Source organism: Hydractinia symbiolongicarpus, chromosome 12, assembly GCF_029227915.1.
Source record: "Hydractinia symbiolongicarpus strain clone_291-10 chromosome 12, HSymV2.1, whole genome shotgun sequence".
Taxonomy (NCBI): domain Eukaryota; kingdom Metazoa; phylum Cnidaria; class Hydrozoa; order Anthoathecata; family Hydractiniidae; genus Hydractinia; species Hydractinia symbiolongicarpus.
This window is the reverse complement of record NC_079886.1, coordinates 11143003-11165444: the sequence shown is the minus strand read 5'-3', so window position 1 is coordinate 11165444 and position 22442 is coordinate 11143003. Positions and strand designations below refer to the sequence as shown.

The 22442-nt window shown below is 34.1% G+C and overlaps 2 protein-coding genes across 2 annotated transcripts; both read right to left on the bottom strand.

The window, feature by feature from the left end:
- Positions 1–8579: 8579 nt before the first annotated feature.
- Positions 8580–12110, bottom strand: LOC130621426 (heat shock cognate 71 kDa protein-like). Its single transcript, XM_057436711.1, has 4 exons — positions 11808–12110; positions 10863–10936; positions 9157–10638; positions 8580–8913 (listed from the first exon to the last, which is right to left on the bottom strand). Exons 1-4 carry the CDS (start codon positions 12010–12012, stop codon positions 8713–8715), a joined length of 1962 nt encoding a protein of 653 aa, XP_057292694.1. The 5' UTR covers positions 12013–12110; the 3' UTR covers positions 8580–8712.
- Positions 12111–14357: 2247 nt separating this feature from the next.
- Positions 14358–15535, bottom strand: LOC130621427 (costars family protein ABRACL-like). The gene is made up of 2 exons (XM_057436712.1): positions 15349–15535; positions 14358–14637 (listed from the first exon to the last, which is right to left on the bottom strand). Exons 1-2 carry the CDS (start codon positions 15479–15481, stop codon positions 14519–14521), a joined length of 252 nt encoding a protein of 83 aa, XP_057292695.1. The 5' UTR covers positions 15482–15535; the 3' UTR covers positions 14358–14518.
- Between the last annotated feature and the right edge of the window lie 6907 nt (positions 15536–22442).

Below are 22442 nucleotides of genomic sequence, written 5' to 3'. Positions count from 1 at the left end.
CGCCATTAGCAATAATCTGAAAAGAGATATAAAATCGTGACATACATGTCGTAATTATATTGGATCAATCTATCTGTGGAGAATAGTGATATGTTATAACAGTCATCGTAATTTCTCCATTTTTCATGTTATTATTTTGTTGTTATTATTCGCAATATTTTATCAATCAGGCCAACTAAAGCTCAAATATGAGAAAAATATATAACAATGCCATTTATTTAGCACACAAGATGACATTTTTGGTACTTTTGCGTAAGTCAAGAGGAAAGAAACAAATTCAAGATGTAGATAATACACTAAAATAACTAAAAATATCCGTAGTACATAAGAATTATCTGTTACATAACAAAAGACCACTGCTCCCCACCCCTTCCCTAAATCTTTGTAACAGTTAGTAACAAAAATGATCATACCCATCTCTCCCCCCCCCCCTTCCCTTAGGCGTTACGTAATTATTGATGGCTGTTCTGCGCTGCGCGATGTAGGTTTGTCTTTCGTTCGCTCTGTGAAATGGACCACTCCGTTAACTTCGGTGGCATTAGGGAACTTGCGCAAACCCCTATTTTACGAACGTACGAGCCTCTGGGGCGCGGAAATCGGTCCCGATCGTCGGTCCGTTTTGATGTTTACAATTGAACTTGCGCAAAAGTCAAAAGGTGGCGAACGGTGGCGCGAAACATTTTTTAAAATTTGTAAACAAACATGGAGGATGTGTTAATGTTCCAACTTGAGAATGGTTTCATTGATGAAGAAGAATTTTTTTTTTCTTGACGAAACACGAAATAAAAAGAAAAATCCTGTGTTTCCCTATTGGGAGCAAGATAAATTTACTCTTGATAATTGGTCAGATGATGAATGTTGGGCAGATTTTAGATTTAGAAAGACAGATTTGTTACGTTTGTGTGATGCCCTAGGGTTGTCAGATGAAAGAGTTAAAACAGAAAATCGGTTGACCATAGACCCAATGGAGGCTTTATGTTTGACTTTGCGTCGCCTTGCCTTTCCATGTAGGTTTTCAGATCTTATTCCGCGGTTTGGGCGGTCTGTACCTGATATGTCCTACATATTTAACAGAACTTTGGATATCATACACAATAGATTTGGACGACTTCTCACATCATTCAATCAGGCGTGGTTGTCAAAGGATGCTTTGAAAGATTTTGCAGACTGTATACACGCAAAAGGTGCCCCACTTGATAACTGTTGGGGTTTTATTGATGGCACTTAAGGGGGATTGCTCGACCAGGTACAGATCAGAAAGCCATGTACAGTGGCCATAAAAGACACCATGGCTACAAAATGCAATCTGTTTCCACTCCCAATGGTCTCATTGCGAATTTGTTTGGTCCAATTGAAGGCTCGAGACATGATTGTTACCTTCTTGCACAATCTGGCTTTATGGATATTCTCCAAAGATATTCAATTGCTCCTGATGGCACAGTTTTATGTGTTTATGGTGACCCTGCATATCCTCATAGGGAGCAGCTACCAACAGGTTTTAAAAATCCCCTATTGGAAGAAGAACGTGTTTATAATGAGCGCATGTCATCAGTCAGGGTGTCAGTTGAATGGGTGTTTGGTGATGTTATCGAAAGATTCAAATTTACAGACTATTCAAAGATGCAAAAGATAAGTTTAAGTGCTGTTTCAAAGCAGTATATTGCATCTGCTCTCTAACGTAATGCAAGGACCTGTATTTATGGCTCTTGCGCATCAACATTTTTTAACTGCCAGCCCCCAACATTAGAAGCGTATTTATCTGGATGATTGAAATTAAAACGGCTATTTTTATAGCCACAAATCTTCTAAGAAACAATATTGAGGCAAATGTATATTTTCTTGCTGAGAGCTCAATTCGCAAAAATAAATCCCGTAAAACTCATTTTTTTTGGACGTTTAATCGCAAAAATTAATATCGCAAAAATTTATCCTGCATTAATTTATACGCTTAAGGACAGCAAATTCATAAATTCTTTATAAAATACATAAACGTTTTATTTTTCAAGTTTCTGTAACAGCAACTGCATCATTTGGCTCTGTTGAGCTTGCATTTGCAGTAATGAATCTTGAAAAAGTTTCTGCTGGTCATCATAGATTCATTCCTTTCTCTAAAAAAATCCATCCTGTCATTATCCTTGTTTTTTTTTCTTTTTCCTGGATCTCCCATTCTTTCCATACACCTTTTCCTTATATTTATAGCTTTTTTGCGGTCATGTTCTGTGTTTTCTTTTTTACTCTCAGTTGCTTCTTTCTCACAGTCGCGCTCTAAATCAATTAAATCCTGCATCAACTGCTCCAACTCACTGTATGTACATGTGATTCCACTGCCTTTTTCTTCTGCCCTTATTTTTCTTAAAAACTTATCTTTTACTATCTGGAACCTCTCTCTCACCACTCTTTCGGAAACAGGAATTGTTATGCTTGACTTCTCGCAATTTTCTGCAATGTCTTGCCATGCCATTCTTCTTTGCGTTGATCCTTTCTTTGTTTGAAAGGGGTTTCTTACTGATATCTCCTTCATCAGGATCAGCAAGTCACCCTCTTGCCACCTAGACCTATAGACAGGAAGCACAAATATATATAAATTGTAATAAATATACCCTTTTGAACTGGAACACTAATCAATGCTAAATAGTATAATTTACCCCTTTTCTGTTAAACTGATGGTGTTTTTGTGTTGTTGTTTTTGTGGCGGTTGAAATTTTGATTTCGTTATGTTACCTGATAATCCCAATGTCTGACTAAATATATAAAAAACTTTACAACTAATTCCTATAGTCTAGCAAACTATATAACTATTAAGGCTAAAATATGATCAATTTAATAATATTTACCCTTTTTCTGATGAAATAATAGGGTTTTTTTGTTGTTTTGGTTTTGTAATTGTGCACGATGATCCCAATGTCTGACTAAATATATAAAAACTTTTATTGCAAGATTTATATACTGGGAAAGCAAACTAAATAAATTTCCTTTTTCTTAAAAAAACTGAATATATATATATATATATATATATATATATGTATTTTAAAAAAACACTTAATTTAAAAATAAAATTCACGAAGCTTTTCGAAACAGTGTTTTATTATCAAGGATTTTTGGCTGATTTTATAATAAATATATATATATATATATTATATAAACTATTTAATATACTAATACAGCTAAATTGTGATTCCATCTAGTTTTTTACCTATTAAAATTAAGCTAAATTTTTAAGCTATTTAAGCTAAGCTTTTACCGTTTTTCTGTTAAACTAGTTGATGATGTCTTTTGTGTAGGTTCGTTCTTTTCTTGAAATTGCATGGTTGATGATGATATTGACTGACTAAATAAAAAGAACTTAGTACGTTGTACACTTGTTTCACGCTGCGAGATTTACTTGGCCACTTCTAGAGATCATGCAGTCAGCATATAGCTGTGCTACACAGTTTAAATTACTCTAAGACCTTTCAATCATGTCGGAACTTTGTGTTGTCTAACAAGAAGCTAGCCAGCTAAAATGTAGCAAGCTAGCTATAGCTAAAACTATTCTTTTTACTATATATATAGCTACCTAGCTAAATAAAAAGACTATTCAACTATACTATAATAAAAAGGCTCACTATTCAACTATGCTATAGCTAGCTACCTCGCACATAATTTATCCCACTCTTCCACAGCTTTTTTGCCATCACTTCCATGTACTATAAAATCTGTTGGAGTTGAGACGGTCCGATGGAATGAGTAGGAGGCAATATAATGAACATGGTTTACCAAGACGCCATATGTCAAGCAAATTTTACGTCTGTTGAATTATGCGAACAAAGTTGTACCAAAATCACATCTATCTATCTACCAGAAAACGAGCTATTAACAGAAAACTCCGAAAATCGGAGACGCTCTCTATTCATTTGCTGGTAAGAGAATTAAACGAATACGTCTCATTGAGTTCATTAAATTAGCAAATTAAAGATAAACCAATTTTCACTCAATATTACAGAAAGGGAGGAGATCTCGAGGTCTTCTTTCGGGAAATAAGCTGCATGATTGATGTTCTATACAGTGCAAACGAGAGTAATAAGTTACAAATATAAAAAGTTGTATTTGAGCGAAAAATGTAACGCAAAACGATGACTTAAATTTACTGATGTCTATCCGACACGTCCATTCGGCACGTCCATCCGACACCTCCACCCGACACGTCCATCCGACACGGCCATCCGACACTCTTTGAGCGGACGAAATCTTCAAAAAAATTTAATAATATTACGAACAAATAATTTAAAACTCATTGGATATATTTATCATATTTTAACAAAAACCGAAAAAAAAGAATAATGGTGAAATCTTTGGTTTAAATGCCAATATATCTGGTAGTGTTGGTTCAAATACTTTATTGCGTCGAAAGCTATCGATGTCAATCCGACATCATTTTTTAGAATATCGTAATAGCCTTGTCAGCACTAATAGGAACTCCAAATAAGATGCGGCAGGCTAGCAACAAAAAGACGTAAAATAAGCCAGCATTATCTTTTTAACTTTTAGGCAGCTAGCTAGCTAGCTAGCTAGCTAACTAGCTAACTAGGTAACAAAAAATACTTGATGAAATACATGACTTTAAAAAAACAGTATCAAACTTTGTTTAACATTAGCTACACATCATAAAAATACTACCACACTAACATGACCAGCCAGTAAGTGAAAAAATAAGCACTTTTGATATAGCTGTGGTTTGACCACGGAATGTTCTGGCCACACGAAGAATACACTCTGCTTGTAAGGATCAGATTATTTACACATTGTGTTCGGATTGATCGTTGAACTGGCTAGAATTGTAATAAAGCATTCCCATTGGCTTTTGAAAAATCCCGGGGTCAATTGTTTTAGCTTGGAGTACCAGCATAGAGACCGTTTACACATGATCTCATCCCGGGATGAGTTTCGTCCCGGGATGAGTTCATCCCTGTCTCTAGTGAAAGTCCTCACATCGTTTACACGTTTAAGGCGGGATGAAATTTCATCCCGGGATGAGTTCATTGCCACAACAACGCTAGCAGATAATAGATCTATTGTCACACAAACAAAAAGCATTCGAAACCAGATCACCAACAATATTAAAAAAATCAAACTCATTTGATTTTATTTAAATATTATAGCCATGGTATTGAAATTATACATATTATAGCTATATTATAAGAAATTATAAGAAATTATAACCATATTTTAAACATATTTTAAGATTTTATATTGATATTATAAGTTATATTTCAGTGATATTGTAAAGTGTATCAGGCCCTTTACAAACCTCCCTAGCAAAACGAACTTTGTATATGTTGCAAATGGAGTGAAGGTAGGTCCATATTACAAATTGTTTTGCTAGGTTTATCTAAATTTGCTAGTTTTTATTGTTTTGGTTTGAAGTTTTTAGGTTTTGATTATGTTACACGTTTTACACAGAGCCACGTTTTTTCTAAATCTGGCTGGGTGGATTTAGGTATTGATTCCAAAGAAAGCAAATGTTGTGACTGACATTTATCTTCATAAACCTCCAGCCAATTCAATAAACATGGTTGAGTTAAAACACGCAAGAAGAAGACTTAGGAAGACATTTTTGCTATGCTGCACAAAGTTCACTATCTGCAAACAAGTCAATCTGGATATCTCAATATATTCAACAAGATAATTTCAGATAATCCTGTAACTTTGGAGAGATAAGCTTGAAGAGATAAGCTTGAAGAAATTAGCTTGAAGAGATAAGCTTGAAGAGATAATCTTGAAGATAAGCTTGGAAAGATAAGCTTGGAGAGATAAGATTGGAGAGATACGCTTGAAGAGATAAGCTTGAAGAAATAAGCTTGAAGAAATAAGCTTGAAGAGATAAGCTAAAGAGACTTTGTAATGAGTGGACTTTATCCAACAATAAGTGGAAGTCATCCAGTGTATAAGTTTAATATCTTTCTAATCACTTTAGTCAACTTGGCTAACTTCTAAGACAACTTGGTTTAATTCTTAGTCTTCCTCAAACTTATTAGTGTGTTTGTTTTTTAATCGCTAATAATTGTTTTGCTCGAACTGTTGTTGCGTTGGAACTACATAGCAAAAGAAGCGTGTCCCATTCATTAAAGTCGATCAGATGAAGTTTAACGATGATCTTGCAAAACATTTAGTCGATCCTAATTGCAAAATTATGTACAGAGTTTTCCAAATGATTTATTTTTAAGCTTTTCTTTTGCGCTACTTTTTTGCACTATTTTTCCAGGTTGTCAAATACCCTGTAATAAAATAAAGTAAAGAGTAATAAAGAAACGAATTGAATTTATTTTCGTATGTATGGCAAAGGCAGGTCACGTAGTTTTTAAGGTTTTAAAGGGCGTACAAGGCATGAAAGCGCTCACATGTCACATGTCCATTTCAATGATTCTTCGCAAGAATTAACTTTTACGATAGACATATAGGTGATCATTATATACTCAAGGAGGTATTTAAATTAGAGGTGCATTCTTTTGTTTGCAGGTGGTCTTTGCTAATGACTCATATCTCAATCTATCCTCTAAAATCCCGACTGCTTTACAAAACAAGGGAAGAAGCTATATATAACAAGCATTTTCTGTTGCAAAGTTTGTGAAGGAAAATTACAAAGGCTTCACAGATTATGAGACCAAATGTTCCAATAAAGACAATATTTTCAACTCTAATATTACACCTTTACACCTTCTTTTCGGCGAAAATAATTCCTAAAATCCGTTATCTTTTTTTTTAATTATATCAAATTGCAGGTGAATGAGCCGCTAGACCTAAACAATACTTTATTATCGGGTGTCGATGTGTGACCAAATGAAATTCGTAGATAATGATCTGTTTTTATTACCCTATTTCAAGAAAAATGTAATAATGTTTAAGAAACACTTAAAAAACCTAAAATTTAGTTGATTATGACTAAAAAAATGACACCATTATGATTTTTTTTTTTTTTGAAACTATAAAAATGGGCGGATCCAGAGAAGCTGTCACGTAGGGACCTCAATTCATAGGCTACTTTGCTATTGCGTATGACCAAAAAGAAAGGGATTCATTTGGAAGTGATATTTGAGTAAGAAGCGGTGAGCTACTCCCGAGGAACAGCTGATGACGACCACAGTGACGATTTTGACAAAGGCGTCGACGACAGAATGCATTCGAATACGGTTAATTTTTTGATCTCGCGAAAAATCAAAAATTGGCTAATTCGCGAAAGTTTCTACCAAAATTTTAGCCATTGTTTTGCCTCACGAAACTTTCTACCTTAACCCTATTCGGTCCGGGGGGGGCGGATTCCGCCCCCCCCCCCCTGACGTTTTTTTTTTAATAACTCCTTATTGCTTTCTTATATGGCTATGATACTTACTGAGTTTCAACATTTATCTATTGGACACCTGCATGCTAAATTTTTAGGTCCCATACCATTCAGAGGCTTTGATATTGGCCATTACTCGAAACTACCCCTAAAATCTCTATGAAATCCTTATAATGGGGAAAATATAATAACTCCTGTTAGGATTATCCTTAGAACTTGAAACTTGCAACACAACTTTGTTTCGTCAAGAAGAATTATTTTGAATAATTTTGACACGTGACTAATCCAATTTCCCGATTTTCTCGGATTTTACCCGAAAAATCGGGAAAAAACGGATTTTCGGTCAATTTTTGGCAATTTTTTATTCGATCCATGTAAAAACCGGAAGATATGTTAAAAACATTTTATTTAGCTTTCAGAAACTTCAAAGCGAATGTAAAAATTCGCTCTAGAACAAAAGTAATTATATTTTAAGCAGATAGTGGCATTTTTAACAATTTTCAAGCTTCTGATGACGTCACAGAAAATATGCTGACGCTAGCAAAAATTTATTGCCGCCATTTTGTTCCTTTTATGACGTACTATAAGTGTGCCAAGTTTGATTCAATTTAAACAATCCTATGAAAAGTTATTGAGGGGGGGCGGATTCCCCGGACCGAATAGGGTTAAAGCGTATACATACATATATATCTCATCTCTGCCAAGTGTCCTACATAACAAGCGATACTTATTGGACCTACCTGGATTTACAATATCAGAAAAAACTAATGATCAAAAAAGTTTAAAATTCTTATTTTCCCACCCTATGCTGGATTTTTACTTGTTCATATGCAAAAAAAAAAGCTAAATTGGAACATAAAAACGTTAAATATTGAAGAACAATATTATAACAAAAGAATTTAATTGTGTGAGCATGGTAAACCATCTCGACTAGGCGGGCCAGACCGATTCCGAGATCTGGAGTAAATAGACGAGTCGGCAAGCCAAAAAATCGAGAACTTTATTACCTTACGCGCGAAATTTAAAATTTTTAAGCTCGGCATTCGCAAAATAAAAGTCCATGCGAAAATCAATCCAAGTAATTTCATTTATACTATTACTTAAAACTTCGCCATAAAAAAAATTTGTTTAGCTAGCGTTTTAAAATTTTGGCAATTTGGTGGCCGATTGTTGAACTTTGGCATTTATTATGAAAAAGTGTACCAGGTGCTTCAATATCCTATACTTTTACGCAAAAACCATTAAAAAAATACACAGGACAAGGTTTACAGTGTGTAATCAAAGTACCCTAATTTATCTCTTTCATATTAAACAATAACATACAACTGAGTCAATGTTCAGCTTACAACAGGAACTTTTGTTTACATGTGCAAAATTTACGTGCAAAAAAACATTTTTTAATCAACTTCTTCGATAGTTGGACCACCACTGGATGGAGCAGATGGGGCTTCACCCGGCATTCCACCAGGCATACCTCCAGGCATACCACCGGGCATTCCTCCAGCTCCGCCAGCTTGTTGGTACAGCTTAGATATGATTGGAGCACAAACCTTCTCTAATTCTTTTTGTTGGCTTTCGTACTCATCTTTCTCTGCGTTCTAAAAAAGTAAGGTGTAATTTTAAATTTTTGGTCATGTTGCTAACTACCTTAGCAGCAAAAAGGTTGATCTAATGACATTTTTTCCTTTTTTCAGCACGCATACATTTGCAGCACAAAATGTACCATACCATTCATGCTTAATAAAAACATATTGATTAACATGTTGTTTAAGACAAACTTGACAATACATAAAATAGCTGCTAGGGTTGATTTCATATAAACATTTTTATAAAGAATTTACCTGGTGCTCATCCAACCAACTGATCGTTTCAGTGCATTTGTCAACAATGGTCTTCTTGTCTTCTTCACTAATCTTATCCTTTAGTTTTTCGTCATCAACAGTTTGTTTCATATTGTAGGCATAACTTTCAAGACCATTTTTAGCAGTGATTTTGTCTTTTTGTGCTTCGTCTTCTTTCTTGTATTTCTCAGCTTCAGCAACCATACGTTCAATATCTTCCTTTGATAGTCTACCTTTGTCATTTGTAATAGTAATTTTGTTCTCTTTACCAGTACTCTTATCAACAGCTGACACATTTAAAATTGCATTAGCATCAATATCAAAGGTGACTTCAATTTGTGGCACACCACGTGGTGCAGGTGGAATTCCAGATAACTCAAATTTACCAAGTAAGTTATTATCTTTGGTCATTGCTCTTTCTCCTTCAAATACCTGAATAAGCACTCCAGGTTGGTTATCAGAATAGGTTGTGAAAGTTTGAGACTTCTTTGTTGGAACTGTTGTATTACGAGCAATCAAGCTGGTCATTACACCTCCTGCAGTTTCAATGCCAAGAGACAATGGAGCAACATCCAACAACAAAAGGTCCTTCACTGCATCATCAGTATCACCTGTTAAAATGGCAGCTTGTACAGAAGCTCCATAGGCTACAGCTTCATCAGGATTAATAGATTTGTTTAATTCTTTTCCACCAAAATAGTCTTTTAACAAGGCCTGGATTTTTGGGATACGAGTGGAACCGCCAACAAGCACAACCTCGTGTATCGCACCTTTGCTCATTCCTTTTCCTGCTGCAGCAATACACTTCTCTACACAGCTAATTGTATTATTGAAGAATGTGCTATTCATTTCTTCAAATTTGGCACGAGTTATCGAAGTGTAAAAATCTATGCCTTCAAACAAAGAGTCAATTTCAATACTTGCTTGGGTACTTGCAGAGAGAGTTCTTTTAGCCCTTTCACAAGCTGTTCGTAAACGTCTGACAGCTCTTTTATTTCCGCTGATATCTTTTTTGTGTTTCCTCTGGAATTCTTTAGAGAAGTAAGTAACCATAGCATTATCAAAATCTTCCCCTCCTAAATGAGTGTCTCCATGGGTAGATTTGACCTCAAAGATACCATCTTCAATAGAAAGGATTGATACATCAAAGGTTCCACCACCAAGATCAAAAATCAATACATTTCTTTCAGCACCAACTTTCTTATCCAGACCATATGCAATGGCAGCAGCTGTTGGTTCATTAATGATACGTAATACATTAAGACCAGCAATAGTTCCAGCATCTTTTGTAGCCTGTCGCTGAGAGTCATTAAAGTAAGCAGGGACTGTAACAACTACATCATTTACTTTTTTACCAAGATATGCCTCAGCTGTATCTTTCATTTTTGTAAGTACCATTGAGGAAATTTCTTCAGGGAAAAACTTTCGTTCCTCCCCTTTGTAGTTGACCATGATTTTGGGTCTGTCGCCTTCATTAACAATCTAATAGAAAAAAGATCAGTGTTCATAAGCCAATTAAATTCGTAAATTTTTAAAATTTATATTTCATTGTTATTAAAAATGAAATTAAGAAATTTTTCGCTAAAAATGGCCTACTTCAGCAGTAATTTTGCTATTGTGATAATACTAGTTTGAGTTTCATTCCTTGAAATTTTTATTTAGGTGATCATGGGATGCACTTCAAGAAGTTAACATTAATTGCATACCTCAAATGACCACTGTTTTCTATCTTGTTGTATGGAAGGATCGTTGAATTTTCTTCCAATCATACGCTTGGCATCTAAACCACAAATAAAATTAGTAAAAATATTTTTATATATAAAAGTTTTTGTTACTGCTTCCGGAACATAAAGTATACATATATACGTTAATAGAATTTAAGGACTTGGTGCTTTTCTGCAAAGATTACCTGCACTATGTTTTTAGTGCATTGCTCATGGACTTTTTCTCCTATACATCCCTACACAAGCTGAAGGCATACTTAATTTTAGACCAAGTAACAAATCGACTTGAGTACAAAAAATTCCCAGTCTCCAATTAAAATTTCCACTATTACTTTTAAGCAGGAGCTTAAGATAAAAAACAGATTTGCATGGCATAAAAGTAATTTGTTAAGCGTTTAAGTTTTCTGACAGAGATCAGAACTGAAGCCTGATAGAAAATTTTGCCATTTCATGATTTTTGGCCTAAATTTAAAGTTAGGCCTAATGGAAATTTTGAAAAGTAAAATATATTAAAATACGTTATTGGCAAAGTTTTTTTAAAAATTTAAGCACTCTGAAAGGCATAAACACTAGTTTTCATAAAAAGTGATGAAATTGTACCATCATATTCTGGATATCTGTCCATTTAAAGACATTTGTGTGAGGAAATGGAAGGAAAAAATAACCTTGCTTCACTCTTTTTTTTTTTTTTTGCCATGTACTGTAGATATTCCAGTCAGAGAGCTTATTGCTGAAAATATCAACAAAGGAATCATAGGGAAGGCAGAATTTGATCTATTGTGCCAAAGTTAATTGAATCACAAATACTTGCATAGCACTGCAAATCAAATTGGCTAAATCTAAGAACAAAATAAAAATAATCTCAGTTTGAAAATGTGGAAAAAGAGGACACCCCCTAAAGAAGTCAAATAAGAATTGATTTCTTACCGAAAACTGTATTAGTGGGGTTCATTGCAACTTGATTTTTAGCAGCATCACCAATTAAACGTTCTGTGTCTGTGAATCCAACATAGCTAGGAGTAGTTCGGTTGCCTTGATCGTTAGCAATAATTTCGACTTTTCCATGTTGGAAAACCCCAACACATGAATAGGTTGTACCTAAATCGATACCAACAGCAGGTGCTTTAGCCATTTTCCTTTTTATGTTTTACTTTTCCAGAAAGCACGCTGAACCTATACTTGTTTTCGACACTTTCCTTCGTCCTGGTGTGTACTGAGAGGCTGATCAAAAGCGAAAGCACGCTTTATAGATATAAAGCAAAAGTAATACGGGGGTCAATAAAACATTAAGCGCTTTTTAGATAGGTTTTTTCTCTCTATTTTATTTGTATTAAAATGTTAAAGAAATTTTTAAAAATTAGTTGGGATGGGATAAATTAAAAAAATTAAAAATGGATCATCAAGTTTAATAATATTTCATTCTCACATCGCTAATATTTTTATTTGTACGCCCTGACTAAATTTTTTCTTGATTTTTCCAGAACTTTCTACAGATGTTTATTACGCACGCGTTCGGTATAACCTAGCGCCCCTGTGCAGATTTAACAATCTCCTTCACAGTTTCTTCCGTTTTATCTCTGACAGTGTATTCTATCTAACCTTGTTCCAAACGTCCGTTGTCTCTTTTCATATTAGAATGTGAGACGAACAAGGTTGCATTATACGTTGCTTTTTTCACGGCAGCAGATAAAGGTCGTCCTAATGTAAAGACTGGGATCCTGGAAACGAGTTTGCATGATGATGACATCAAAATGTCGAGATTTTATCACCTGGACAACGCTTTGCCCAAATTGATCTTAAAACCTGCTTCATTATTATCGACTACAAAGTCAACCTCGTCACCAGAGCCACATCCGCTCCGCAGGACTTTTGATGAAAAAGAAAAAACTTGGGGACAAGATTACTTCGTTCCAGGCTTTTGGCTGCTCTTAGCGGTCGGTGCGCAACAGTAGAAATAAAATTATGGTGTTTTTCAAGCTTGTCCCCAGAGCTTCTTTATTTTCGCTCTCTGATATGCGGGATGGCGCCAAAGAAGTAATTCTTTCGTGCTAGCCACATGTATCAGAAAGCTAAAAAAAAGATGCTCTTGTAACGAGATTGCGTCCTTTTAAATTAAACGGATTATATTTTATTTAACATCTGCTCTGCCATATCTACGATGGCCCCTATGGCTCACTTCTCTTCCAAATCAAAATCACTTCTCTTCTATATAACGAAACACTTCTCTTCTGTATTTTGACACTTCTCTTCAGTATTTTGACACTTTTCTTCTGCGCTTAACACTTCTCTACATGCGACCCCACACTTTCTTTTTACTGAATTCAAAAATCTGGTCAGCAATTTTACACCCGTGTAAAAGTATACTTGGCTAACACGTGCTCAATTTACGAACAGCTTATAGAATAATATCACGAATCAATTCAGATCAGAGTTAATAATTTTATTTGCCAATAGACACAATAATGGCAAAATAAATGGCTGTCCAGAGTCCTCAAAATCATGGTGGTGTCAAAATGTCAAAATCACAAATGCTTTTTCTTTATTATAATGAATGTGCTTTTTAAGAATATCAGGCCGTGATTTTAGGTTAAAACAATATTTCTTTTGTTTAGAACAATAGAAAAATAAGAATACTGACCAGCCCGGTTAGAATTCAGTCTTATATATAAAAAAGTGTGTATTAAAAAAGATAAAGAAATGCCTTAAACGGAATACCACAATATATTTTTATCTTAAGTATGTGTAGTGGCCCACTAAACATACTTTAGATACAAGTGCTTTTCATGCTTTTTGTAGAAAAATCTAAAAAGCCCTGGCGACGAGGTTGGCCTTCTTTTAACATCTCAGGCTTAGTGTACAGCTACCTCGCTCCCGGAGGCTGTGACGTGACGTCTGTCCAAATATGAACAGGACCTGTAGCGTTTGTTCGAAGGGCGTAGTAATAAGGGACATCATCAAGTTGAAACATGTTTAGTAAGGATAAGATCCATAATCTCTCATTTTAGTTGAGTTTTACATTTTAGACTTTTTAGACCATAATGTTTTTCAAAATAGATTTAGTAAAACCACTCCTCTCCCCCACTAATATGGTGTGAAGCATGATCTAATAATTTAGCCTGTAAACCGTTTAAATAACTTTATGAAGCATACCAAACATTCTATGCTTTCCGTGGAAATATTCTTTGCATAAGAGAAACCTTGGACGTTGGAATAGGATGCAGTGCGTAAGCGCATTACTTTCTGGTGCCCAATGCTGAACTGCAAAAGTTTCTTTCACAAACCCCTAGTTAAACAAGTACATAGATAGATAGATGTGCATATTTTACATAAGCTTTAATCTTGGACTAAGTAGTAGTCTGAAGATGATTTCGTGTACCGGAAAGAGTCCCGGCTAGAAAGGTTAATCCAACAGGTAGTCCCACCTAAACAGACCTAACGGCTTAACATGCGATACTCATAAAAATTGTGTATGCTGCATATCTTGAAAAACATTTATTTATTGATAATAAATACTACCATAACAGAGTTAAAGCAATAAAGTACACAAATGTATATTCGTAGAAAACTAATAAAAATTTGATGCATTAAAAAGTCCCCTTTCCCACTTTATTTGTTTGTTTACATTTATATATTTTCCACTATTCGTCATTTCTTAAAAGTATCACTGGTACATTGTCATGAACACCCTGCAACAATAACTCCCCCTCGTATGTTACTATCTTCTTTCTTTTTGCAGCACGTAAAGTTCCAACAAGAGCTGAAAAAGAATATTAAAAAAATCATTCACTGTCATGTTTGGTTTCCAAATAAAGTGGCTGGAAAAGTTGGAAGTTTCAAGTGAAATCATCATTTCGTATCCTCACAAAAAATAATTAGGATTAAAAAACATCCGACCAAAAACAGTAACGTTTAAAATTTTTTGTTGTAGTCTGAAATTTTAAGCGTCCGAAATTAGATTAAAAGAAAAATATAAATTTTTTTTTTTAAAACATAGTTAACAAAAAAATTTTCATGTCAAAGAAAACAATGTCTTTATCGTCAGGATTTCCATCTTGCTTTTCCTCTTTTTCCAATTCTATAATCTTAACTTCATATACCATTCCTAAAGACTCGTTTGAATCACATTGTATTATGTCGTATACTTTGATTTTCTTATTTTTATGCAGTACGATTTTTCTTGTTTTAATAAAATTTATGAATTTGTCTGAAACTCATATGAGATTTAGGCTTGAAAACATCCAAAAAAATTTTCTCTGAAAAATTAGAAGGAGGTGCTTATAAAGTGAACCTTACTTTTTAGCAAGTTAATTTATCAATTTTCATTTTCAATATACCTAATATTTTAAGAGGTAGCAGTTAAAAGTACCTATAATCTCAGCTTCAAATTAAGAAACATGGTGTTTTTTTAAAAAAGAGACATGCAGATTAAATTAAAGTCTTTATATATAAACTGAATTTTTATATGTACCTTCAAATATGTTTGCACACCGAGTATCATGAAAAAGTACACCGAATGTTGTTTCATAGTTTCCATCTGCATTTTGAGTACCAAGTCGTTTAATTTCTTGGACAAGAAGTTCTACTTCATGAGCAACATTCATAATTACTATTATTTAAGTGTTGATCTAAAAAGAGTGAAACAGATTAAAAATTAGGATAAATATCTAGACCTTTTTTGCAGAGTTAAACTCACACATAAAAACTCATCATTGTAGAGTACAGTTCTATTGCTGTAGATAGGACAAAAGTTACAAAACATTCATATATAGTAATAGTTGAAAATATATACAAGCATGAAATGAAAGTAGAACACATATATAATATAAGCAACAACAAAGCCAAGGTAATAACACATCTCTATATAATATTAATAAGCGTGAACAAAATATATATATACATTAGCATAGCTCACAACGTAAAATATGTGAAAACATAGAGGTATATATAATAGCAGCAGGGAGGGAGGAGGAAGAAAAACTGCTAGAACTGAAAAGGAAAACCATGAGGCAACTGCAGCTTAAATACTAGCAAGACTGCTGACCAAAATATATGCTGCTGACCAGAAAAGGCACATAGGTAAATGGTGAACTAACTATGGGCAATACAAACCAGAGTACTGTAGGAAGAAGATCTATATATGTGTGCATTTAAACACTCATAAATATATATTTATGAGTCACTAAAAAAAAGCTTTTTTTAAAAACCCTGAAAAACTTGATATAAGCAATTTTTATGATCTATAAAATATACAATAAAATAATAAGTTACAAGCACAAATACAAAGTAATCCTAATTAATAATCAGTATACATGCATCAAGTTTTTAGAATTAATTCACTTTAGAAAACAGTGTTATATATACACAGCTTTATAGCAATTTCATTTTCTGCTAGTTCCTTCAAATTTCGTTTCCTTCAGATCTTGAATTTCATCCTATCTCTCTCAAAAGACATGAATGAGTAAAGCACACACAACTACGTTGTTATTGCATATATTGCATCAATTACATATGTGTTTTCCACATGGTCAATCCTTTAGTCTTAAATAGGTGTGCTGGCCTAGCTTTAAGAAATTGCCTGTAAGCTGAAAGCTAACTATATACAATATATATTCAGGAAATATTAAATCAGAGAAAAGATATGCGTAAAATTTGGGCAATGCTAATTACTAGGATGTATACTCACTTGCTGTGAGCTTGTTTGCATAAGTATATATAAAAGAGCTAGTCCATGGAGACATTCTGCCAGAAATATAAGCAAACTCTCAAAGCTCTCATCCTATAAAAAAACAAGTTGAGCTCTATTCATATCAGCTTGAAAAGTTGTCTAGGAATCTTAGAAGTTTGGATAATTGTGATAATTAATGCATAAAATCATGTATTTTATATATATATATGATCCCTTAAGGGTGTATTTAGGCATGTGGTGATGTAAACATATTTTAACCTACCCAGTTTGGTATTTTTCACATATTTACTTGAATATTAATACTTAGTTATTCTGATTATTATGCATACCAGAATTTCTTATTGAGCATCTAACTTATAATGTCATAATTCTGCAAAATTTATGGAAATATCTAAAATTACAAGTTCATACACTATATACAACTGTCTCTATTAGTAGCCAAACATTGGATGTTTAAAATAAGAAAATAACCACACATGATGTTAATTCCAGTCAAAAATTTTTTTTAAATAAAAACAGAATTTATAAGCACACCAAAACAAAAAATACTACAGGATTTTAGTACCTGGATACATTGCCCTTACTATAAAGCTAGATGATAGAATAACGTGCAGAAGGAATGCATGTAAAAGCAAGGAAAATAAGAATAAAAGATGTGAGGATAATGCAATATATATATACGGTACGAATGCTGCACCCTTTGCTTTGTTTACAATTGGGTCATTGAGTTTTTATTTTTGACTTGATTACTTTTGCGAGCGAGCCAGCTAACACAACGATGAAGTTCTTTGACGAATAACTCGAAGAATTTAATTTACTTCTTTTGACAAAAAAATTGCGTCTGGTTCCTCCCTCATAATAAAGTCTGGCTCAGCTACAAATTCAGTGGAATCATCCCCTATATCAGTCTCATCAGGAATTAGAGTGGATGTTTCTCTAAATTTTTTTCGAGGAGATGGTCTGTTAACAGGAGCTTTTCTTTTGCTAAAATCCTCCACATTTTCAAATAGTGTAGGTTTGGCTCCATCTCTCAATCTGCGGCGTGTCCCTCCAGGGGCTTTTATTATATCACTTTTTGCAAAGTGTTTTTCGCACAGCACAGTATGGCTGGTTACTCTAAAGTTGTCTTGTCCATCAATACGTTTAATTCGGCTGCACCACACTTTCCTTGTTCCTGAATCTTTCGGAAATTTAAAAAAACTTATGGTTGAAGATATTAATTCATTTTCAAATTCAACCAGGCTACGATTATTGCATCCCCAGGCAGCACATTGCTTTCCTTGAGATCTTTTATGTTTTTTCTTCGTATTCCCCTCCGACATTTTGTTTACAAAAAAGTTTAGCACCGCTTGTCTCGTTTTCAATACGAGGCATACTATTGCGCAATAATTTATGAAAAGGTCTATTTAATTTAAAAGATTCGCCTCCGACTTGAAGCCTGGTATTAGTTCCTACCGGTAAGCACAGTGTGTTTTTGTAAAGTACAGATTGTGGTTTCTATACCGTAAATCCTCGAATTAGCGCCGCATTAATTGATAAAGGGGGTTCGATAAGACTAAAACGTTATATTTTATAGTGGACCAATTCTTGGTCAATTTTTCTTGTCCAAATATATCTTATCAATTTTAAAATGACTATATTTAGTTTTCTTCTATTGAAGACACAGTAAAAAAGTCAATAAACGCTAAGAAAATTGAAGTTGCTGTTGTGCCAGGTGGATGTACTAAATACATACAAGCGCCTGATGTGTCTTGGAACAAGACCTTTAAAGCAGAATGTACAGAACGTTACAATGACTGGTTGACAGGAAGAAGGGATTAATAATGGGACAGAGGGAGAAAAATTAAAAGCACTACCCAATGCTTGGGCAGCTCTTGAAGAAGAAGAAGATGTTCATATTTTACATGGCTAGCCTCACAAATATCGAGGGATATACCCTGTCTATTATTTCCAGGAGGGGCCATGGCGTAGATGGAGAGTCCTAGAGTATTTAATGCTCATTTTGAGCTACGCAGACCCAATTAGAGCCCGCGCTCTACTAGACAACTCCTGGCAACATCCAACGGCCCACACAGTGTGCCATCTTCCCAACTTCCCTCACATGGCTTGGGTTAACCCGGGGCTATGGTAACATTCACTCGCCCATGTTGAATCGCCGTCAAGAGGAATCGAACCCCGGTCTCCCGCGCAGAGTACGAGAGCTATAACCACTAATCTACGGCGCCATAATTTCCTTCCTTCGAGTCTAATGAAGGATTCCTTCTTCTTGTATCTGACGAATGCATCCATTGCTTCAAAGACCAACAGCCATGCGCCCAAGGCCGAGAACTTTTGCGAACACCTCTCGATCCTCGAAAAACCTCAAACTAACCCCTTCCAGACCAGTGAATCTGATGTTGAAGATGCATATGAGTCAGTCCAGCTCATTGATCCTGACGAGGAAGGGGATGAAGATGGGAATGTAGACATTTGCTAGTTTCATTGATGTCAATCTATTTTCTTAATAAAAGAGAAAAGATGGATCTGTCCGGAAATCTTTAGTTTTTAAATAATCGCCACCCTCGAATGAGCGTCGCCCTCGAATAAGCGCCGCCCTCGAATAAGCGCCGCGCCAAAAAAGTCGAGTTTTGATTAAGCGACGCGACGATTAATGGAGGATTTATGGTATACAGAGCTTGGTTTATACATAGTCATAAGAAAAAGATAATTTTCTTATGACTATGGTTTATATAGGAGGATGAAAAAAAGATCATACTTTTATCCTCCTAGTCTATACGGAGTTTGCCAGCAAATGTGGGCATTCTGACGCAGGCTATCTTAAATATCATAACTGTCTTTAGCAAGCGGCTATGTGAAAGATATTATTATTTACTTATTTAGCAGATAGATAGATGACAACCTCGTGCTTTGACATCAGGCAACAAACTCTGGGGACAAGAATGATTATATAGGAGTGATAGATGTGCATATTTGTACATGGCGGCTAGCCTCACAAATATCGAGGGATATACCCCATAGGATAGGAGGGTCCCATGGCTTAAGCTAAAGCAGTACAGCACTTTAATCCAATTGGATAAGTGTTACTTGATCGGTTAACATTACCTGATCGGGTAAGTCACCACACATGATACTGCAGTCCTGCTTCAACTTACTACATAACATTTCCATTTCACGTGTTTTGAAGCTTTGTATGTTTGCGGAAGGAAAGTTTTGTAAAATATGAAGCATGAAGATTATACCCATTGTCAACTCTAATATTAAAGGTTATCATCACTTTAGCTAATGTTGAAAAAAGGCAAGCAAGAAGAGTGCATGCCATGCTGTAATCCAAATCAAGTAACCACATCGCCCCAGAATGACATGGAGAAAAATTCATTTGATTGGTGAATTGCACAAAATTTAATAGTACTTCCATGTAAACAATAATCAAAATGCATTTTAAACCAATAGCTTGGCCCCAATCAGAGCAGAAAAATACTCACCCAATTTAGGCATGTCTTAATCAATTGGAAAGTTTTGGACTCACTTGATCGGGTAACTCTTACCCGATTGGGCTTAAAGTACCATACTTTATAGCTACCTATACGCACCCTCTGATGCAGCTTTTTTTATAAGAAACCAAGCAAACAGCTAACTATAAATGAAAGTTCCCTAAATTATAAGGCAATTTTATTGGAAAAAGTTTCTTAATAAGTTTCCTTACTCTAATGGCGTTTATAATAAAGGGATATCCAATTAAAAACATGATTTTACCACAACCAAAAAGACTTTTCAGCATAGTTAAGTAGCTACAAAAAAAGATATACCAGAAACATTGTCTTTATTCATCATTCTAAAATGATACGTCTTCTATTGGATGTCAAGATAACCTACTTAATATTCGTCCAATTTCGTGTTATACCATATTATACAGTACTGGAATTCCATTTGAATGCAATTGATTGATAGGAGGCGCAGGTGTGATAAATGCTTATACTTTAAACTAGTAAAATTTCCTTATTTGTTTTGAAAGTGACAAGTCAGTTTTTTATAAAGGAGCCTTTCAAATTCACGTCAGCACTTGGCAATTGACTCATCGCAATTTTTTACTAACATGGTTTCCCTTTAGCTGTATGTAACTTGAACTTAGAAAAAATTTGTTATCATTTTCTATCTATATGTTATCGTTGTTCGTTTATAGGAGTGTACAATCGCAGAACAAAATAAAAAGTAATGACACGAAACACACAAGTTTGCTAAGGTGAAGCAGGCAAAATCCTTTTAACAACATGAGATAAATTGAATTAGAAAGGCTGTAGTACTTTCCAAAAAAGTTTATGTATAATGCTCTAAAAGTCTCATTTCTTTTTGTGCTATTTGTGTATTCGCATTGCAGCTTTTATATGATTTCCAAGATTTTGCTGTAGAAATTTCAAAGTTGGTCCTATCTAGCTGGCTGCTAACCCCAGGTAACCCTGCACAGACTTAGGGGCTGTTCATATGGACGCGAGCTGGCCCTGTTGACCGGGCTGCCTCACATAAGCCAGATCTCACCATGCTTTAGGGAACCTTATAAAAATGCATGTGTTCATATGAGAAGCGAGCCAACCTGCCTTGCCGGGATCTTGGTTGTTTCTATTGAGATCTTGGCAAGTGTGTGTGTGTGATGGAAGTTTTCCATATGAACACACCAGCCTGGCTAACTGAGCTGACTCACTTTATTTTTGAGCATGATCAAAATTATTTTATTTGTAGAAAGAATTCTTTTTTCTGTACAGAAATGCCAAAAGATATTGAAGGTTACCTTTGGGCCAGCTCACCTCATATGAATAGCCTCCTATATACATACTATAAGTAAAGTAAAAGTAAAGTATACATAGATCTTAACATTGATATCAGGTGAAAGTATTGGAAATATTCTTTTCAAAAATTTTACCAAAAGATAATTTCACTTTATGGTAATTCTCAATTAGAAAACGTTTACAATTTTCGTTAACTTGACGAATTTGCAATGAAAAAACAATTAAAGGTGAACTAACGAAAAAAAAAAAGTTTTCATGTAATAAAAACATTCTTACATATCACAAAAACAACATTGCATAAAAATTTTTAATTTTTTCGCATTTTATCATGTTTAAATTTTATCCCCAAAAGTCATAATTACATTAACGGTCAACGCCATTGGTTCAGACTAGTTTTGTTGATTTGTAATGTCACACGGCGTACATAGCTTAGCAGGACTTCTGAGGATGCACTTCTGGGTCTTTCAAGAGAGATTAAAATTTATCGTAAGGTTTGAATGATGAAGAAGACAAGTTAAATTCCAGTAGAACAACATTATAGAAAAAAAAATATTCAACAATTCAAAACATGTGAATGTAGGTAAAGAAAAAAAAACTTTGAGACTGTTTTTGATTTGTTATCACAAAATCACTATATATATATATATATATATATATATATATATATATATATATATATATATATATATATATATATATATATATATATATATATATATATATATATATATATATATATATATATATATATATATATATATATATATATATATATATATATATATATATATATATATATATATATATATATATATATATATATATATATATATATATATATATTTACACAAATGGTAAGAATAAGGAATTTTTTTGCAAAAAAGTATCCAGAACATCCCACATTTTTAAGGTTATAATGATAAAATGACAAACGGGCTTTCAAATAGGTGGCCTGAAGGCAAATTTATAAGATGTCAGTTAATTTCTGATATGTTGTTTTACTTTTCATGCAATGAGATAGAAGCCTGTAAAAAAATTAAAAAATCAGATTCTTGTTTTAACATTATGACTTTATTTATTAATTTTTGTTTATAG

What these genes read in the sequence shown, in the direction of transcription:
- LOC130621427 (XM_057436712.1), bottom strand. Translation starts at nt 15,481, where the DNA reads ATGAATGTTGCTCATGAAGTAGAACTTCTTGTCCAAGAAATTAAACGA. An exon ending in GTGTGCAAACATATTTGAAG is followed by an intron (nt 14,638 to 15,348) that starts GTACATATAAAA and finishes ATTCTTTTTCAG; the next exon opens with CTCTTGTTGGAACTTTACGT.
- LOC130621426 (XM_057436711.1), bottom strand. Translation starts at nt 12,012, where the DNA reads ATGGCTAAAGCACCTGCTGTTGGTATCGATTTAGGTACAACCTATTCA. An exon ending in CCCCACTAATACAGTTTTCG is followed by an intron (nt 10,937 to 11,807) that starts GTAAGAAATCAA and finishes TTTGTGGTTTAG; the next exon opens with ATGCCAAGCGTATGATTGGA. An exon ending in GTTGGTTGGATGAGCACCAG is followed by an intron (nt 8,914 to 9,156) that starts GTAAATTCTTTA and finishes TTACTTTTTTAG; the next exon opens with AACGCAGAGAAAGATGAGTA.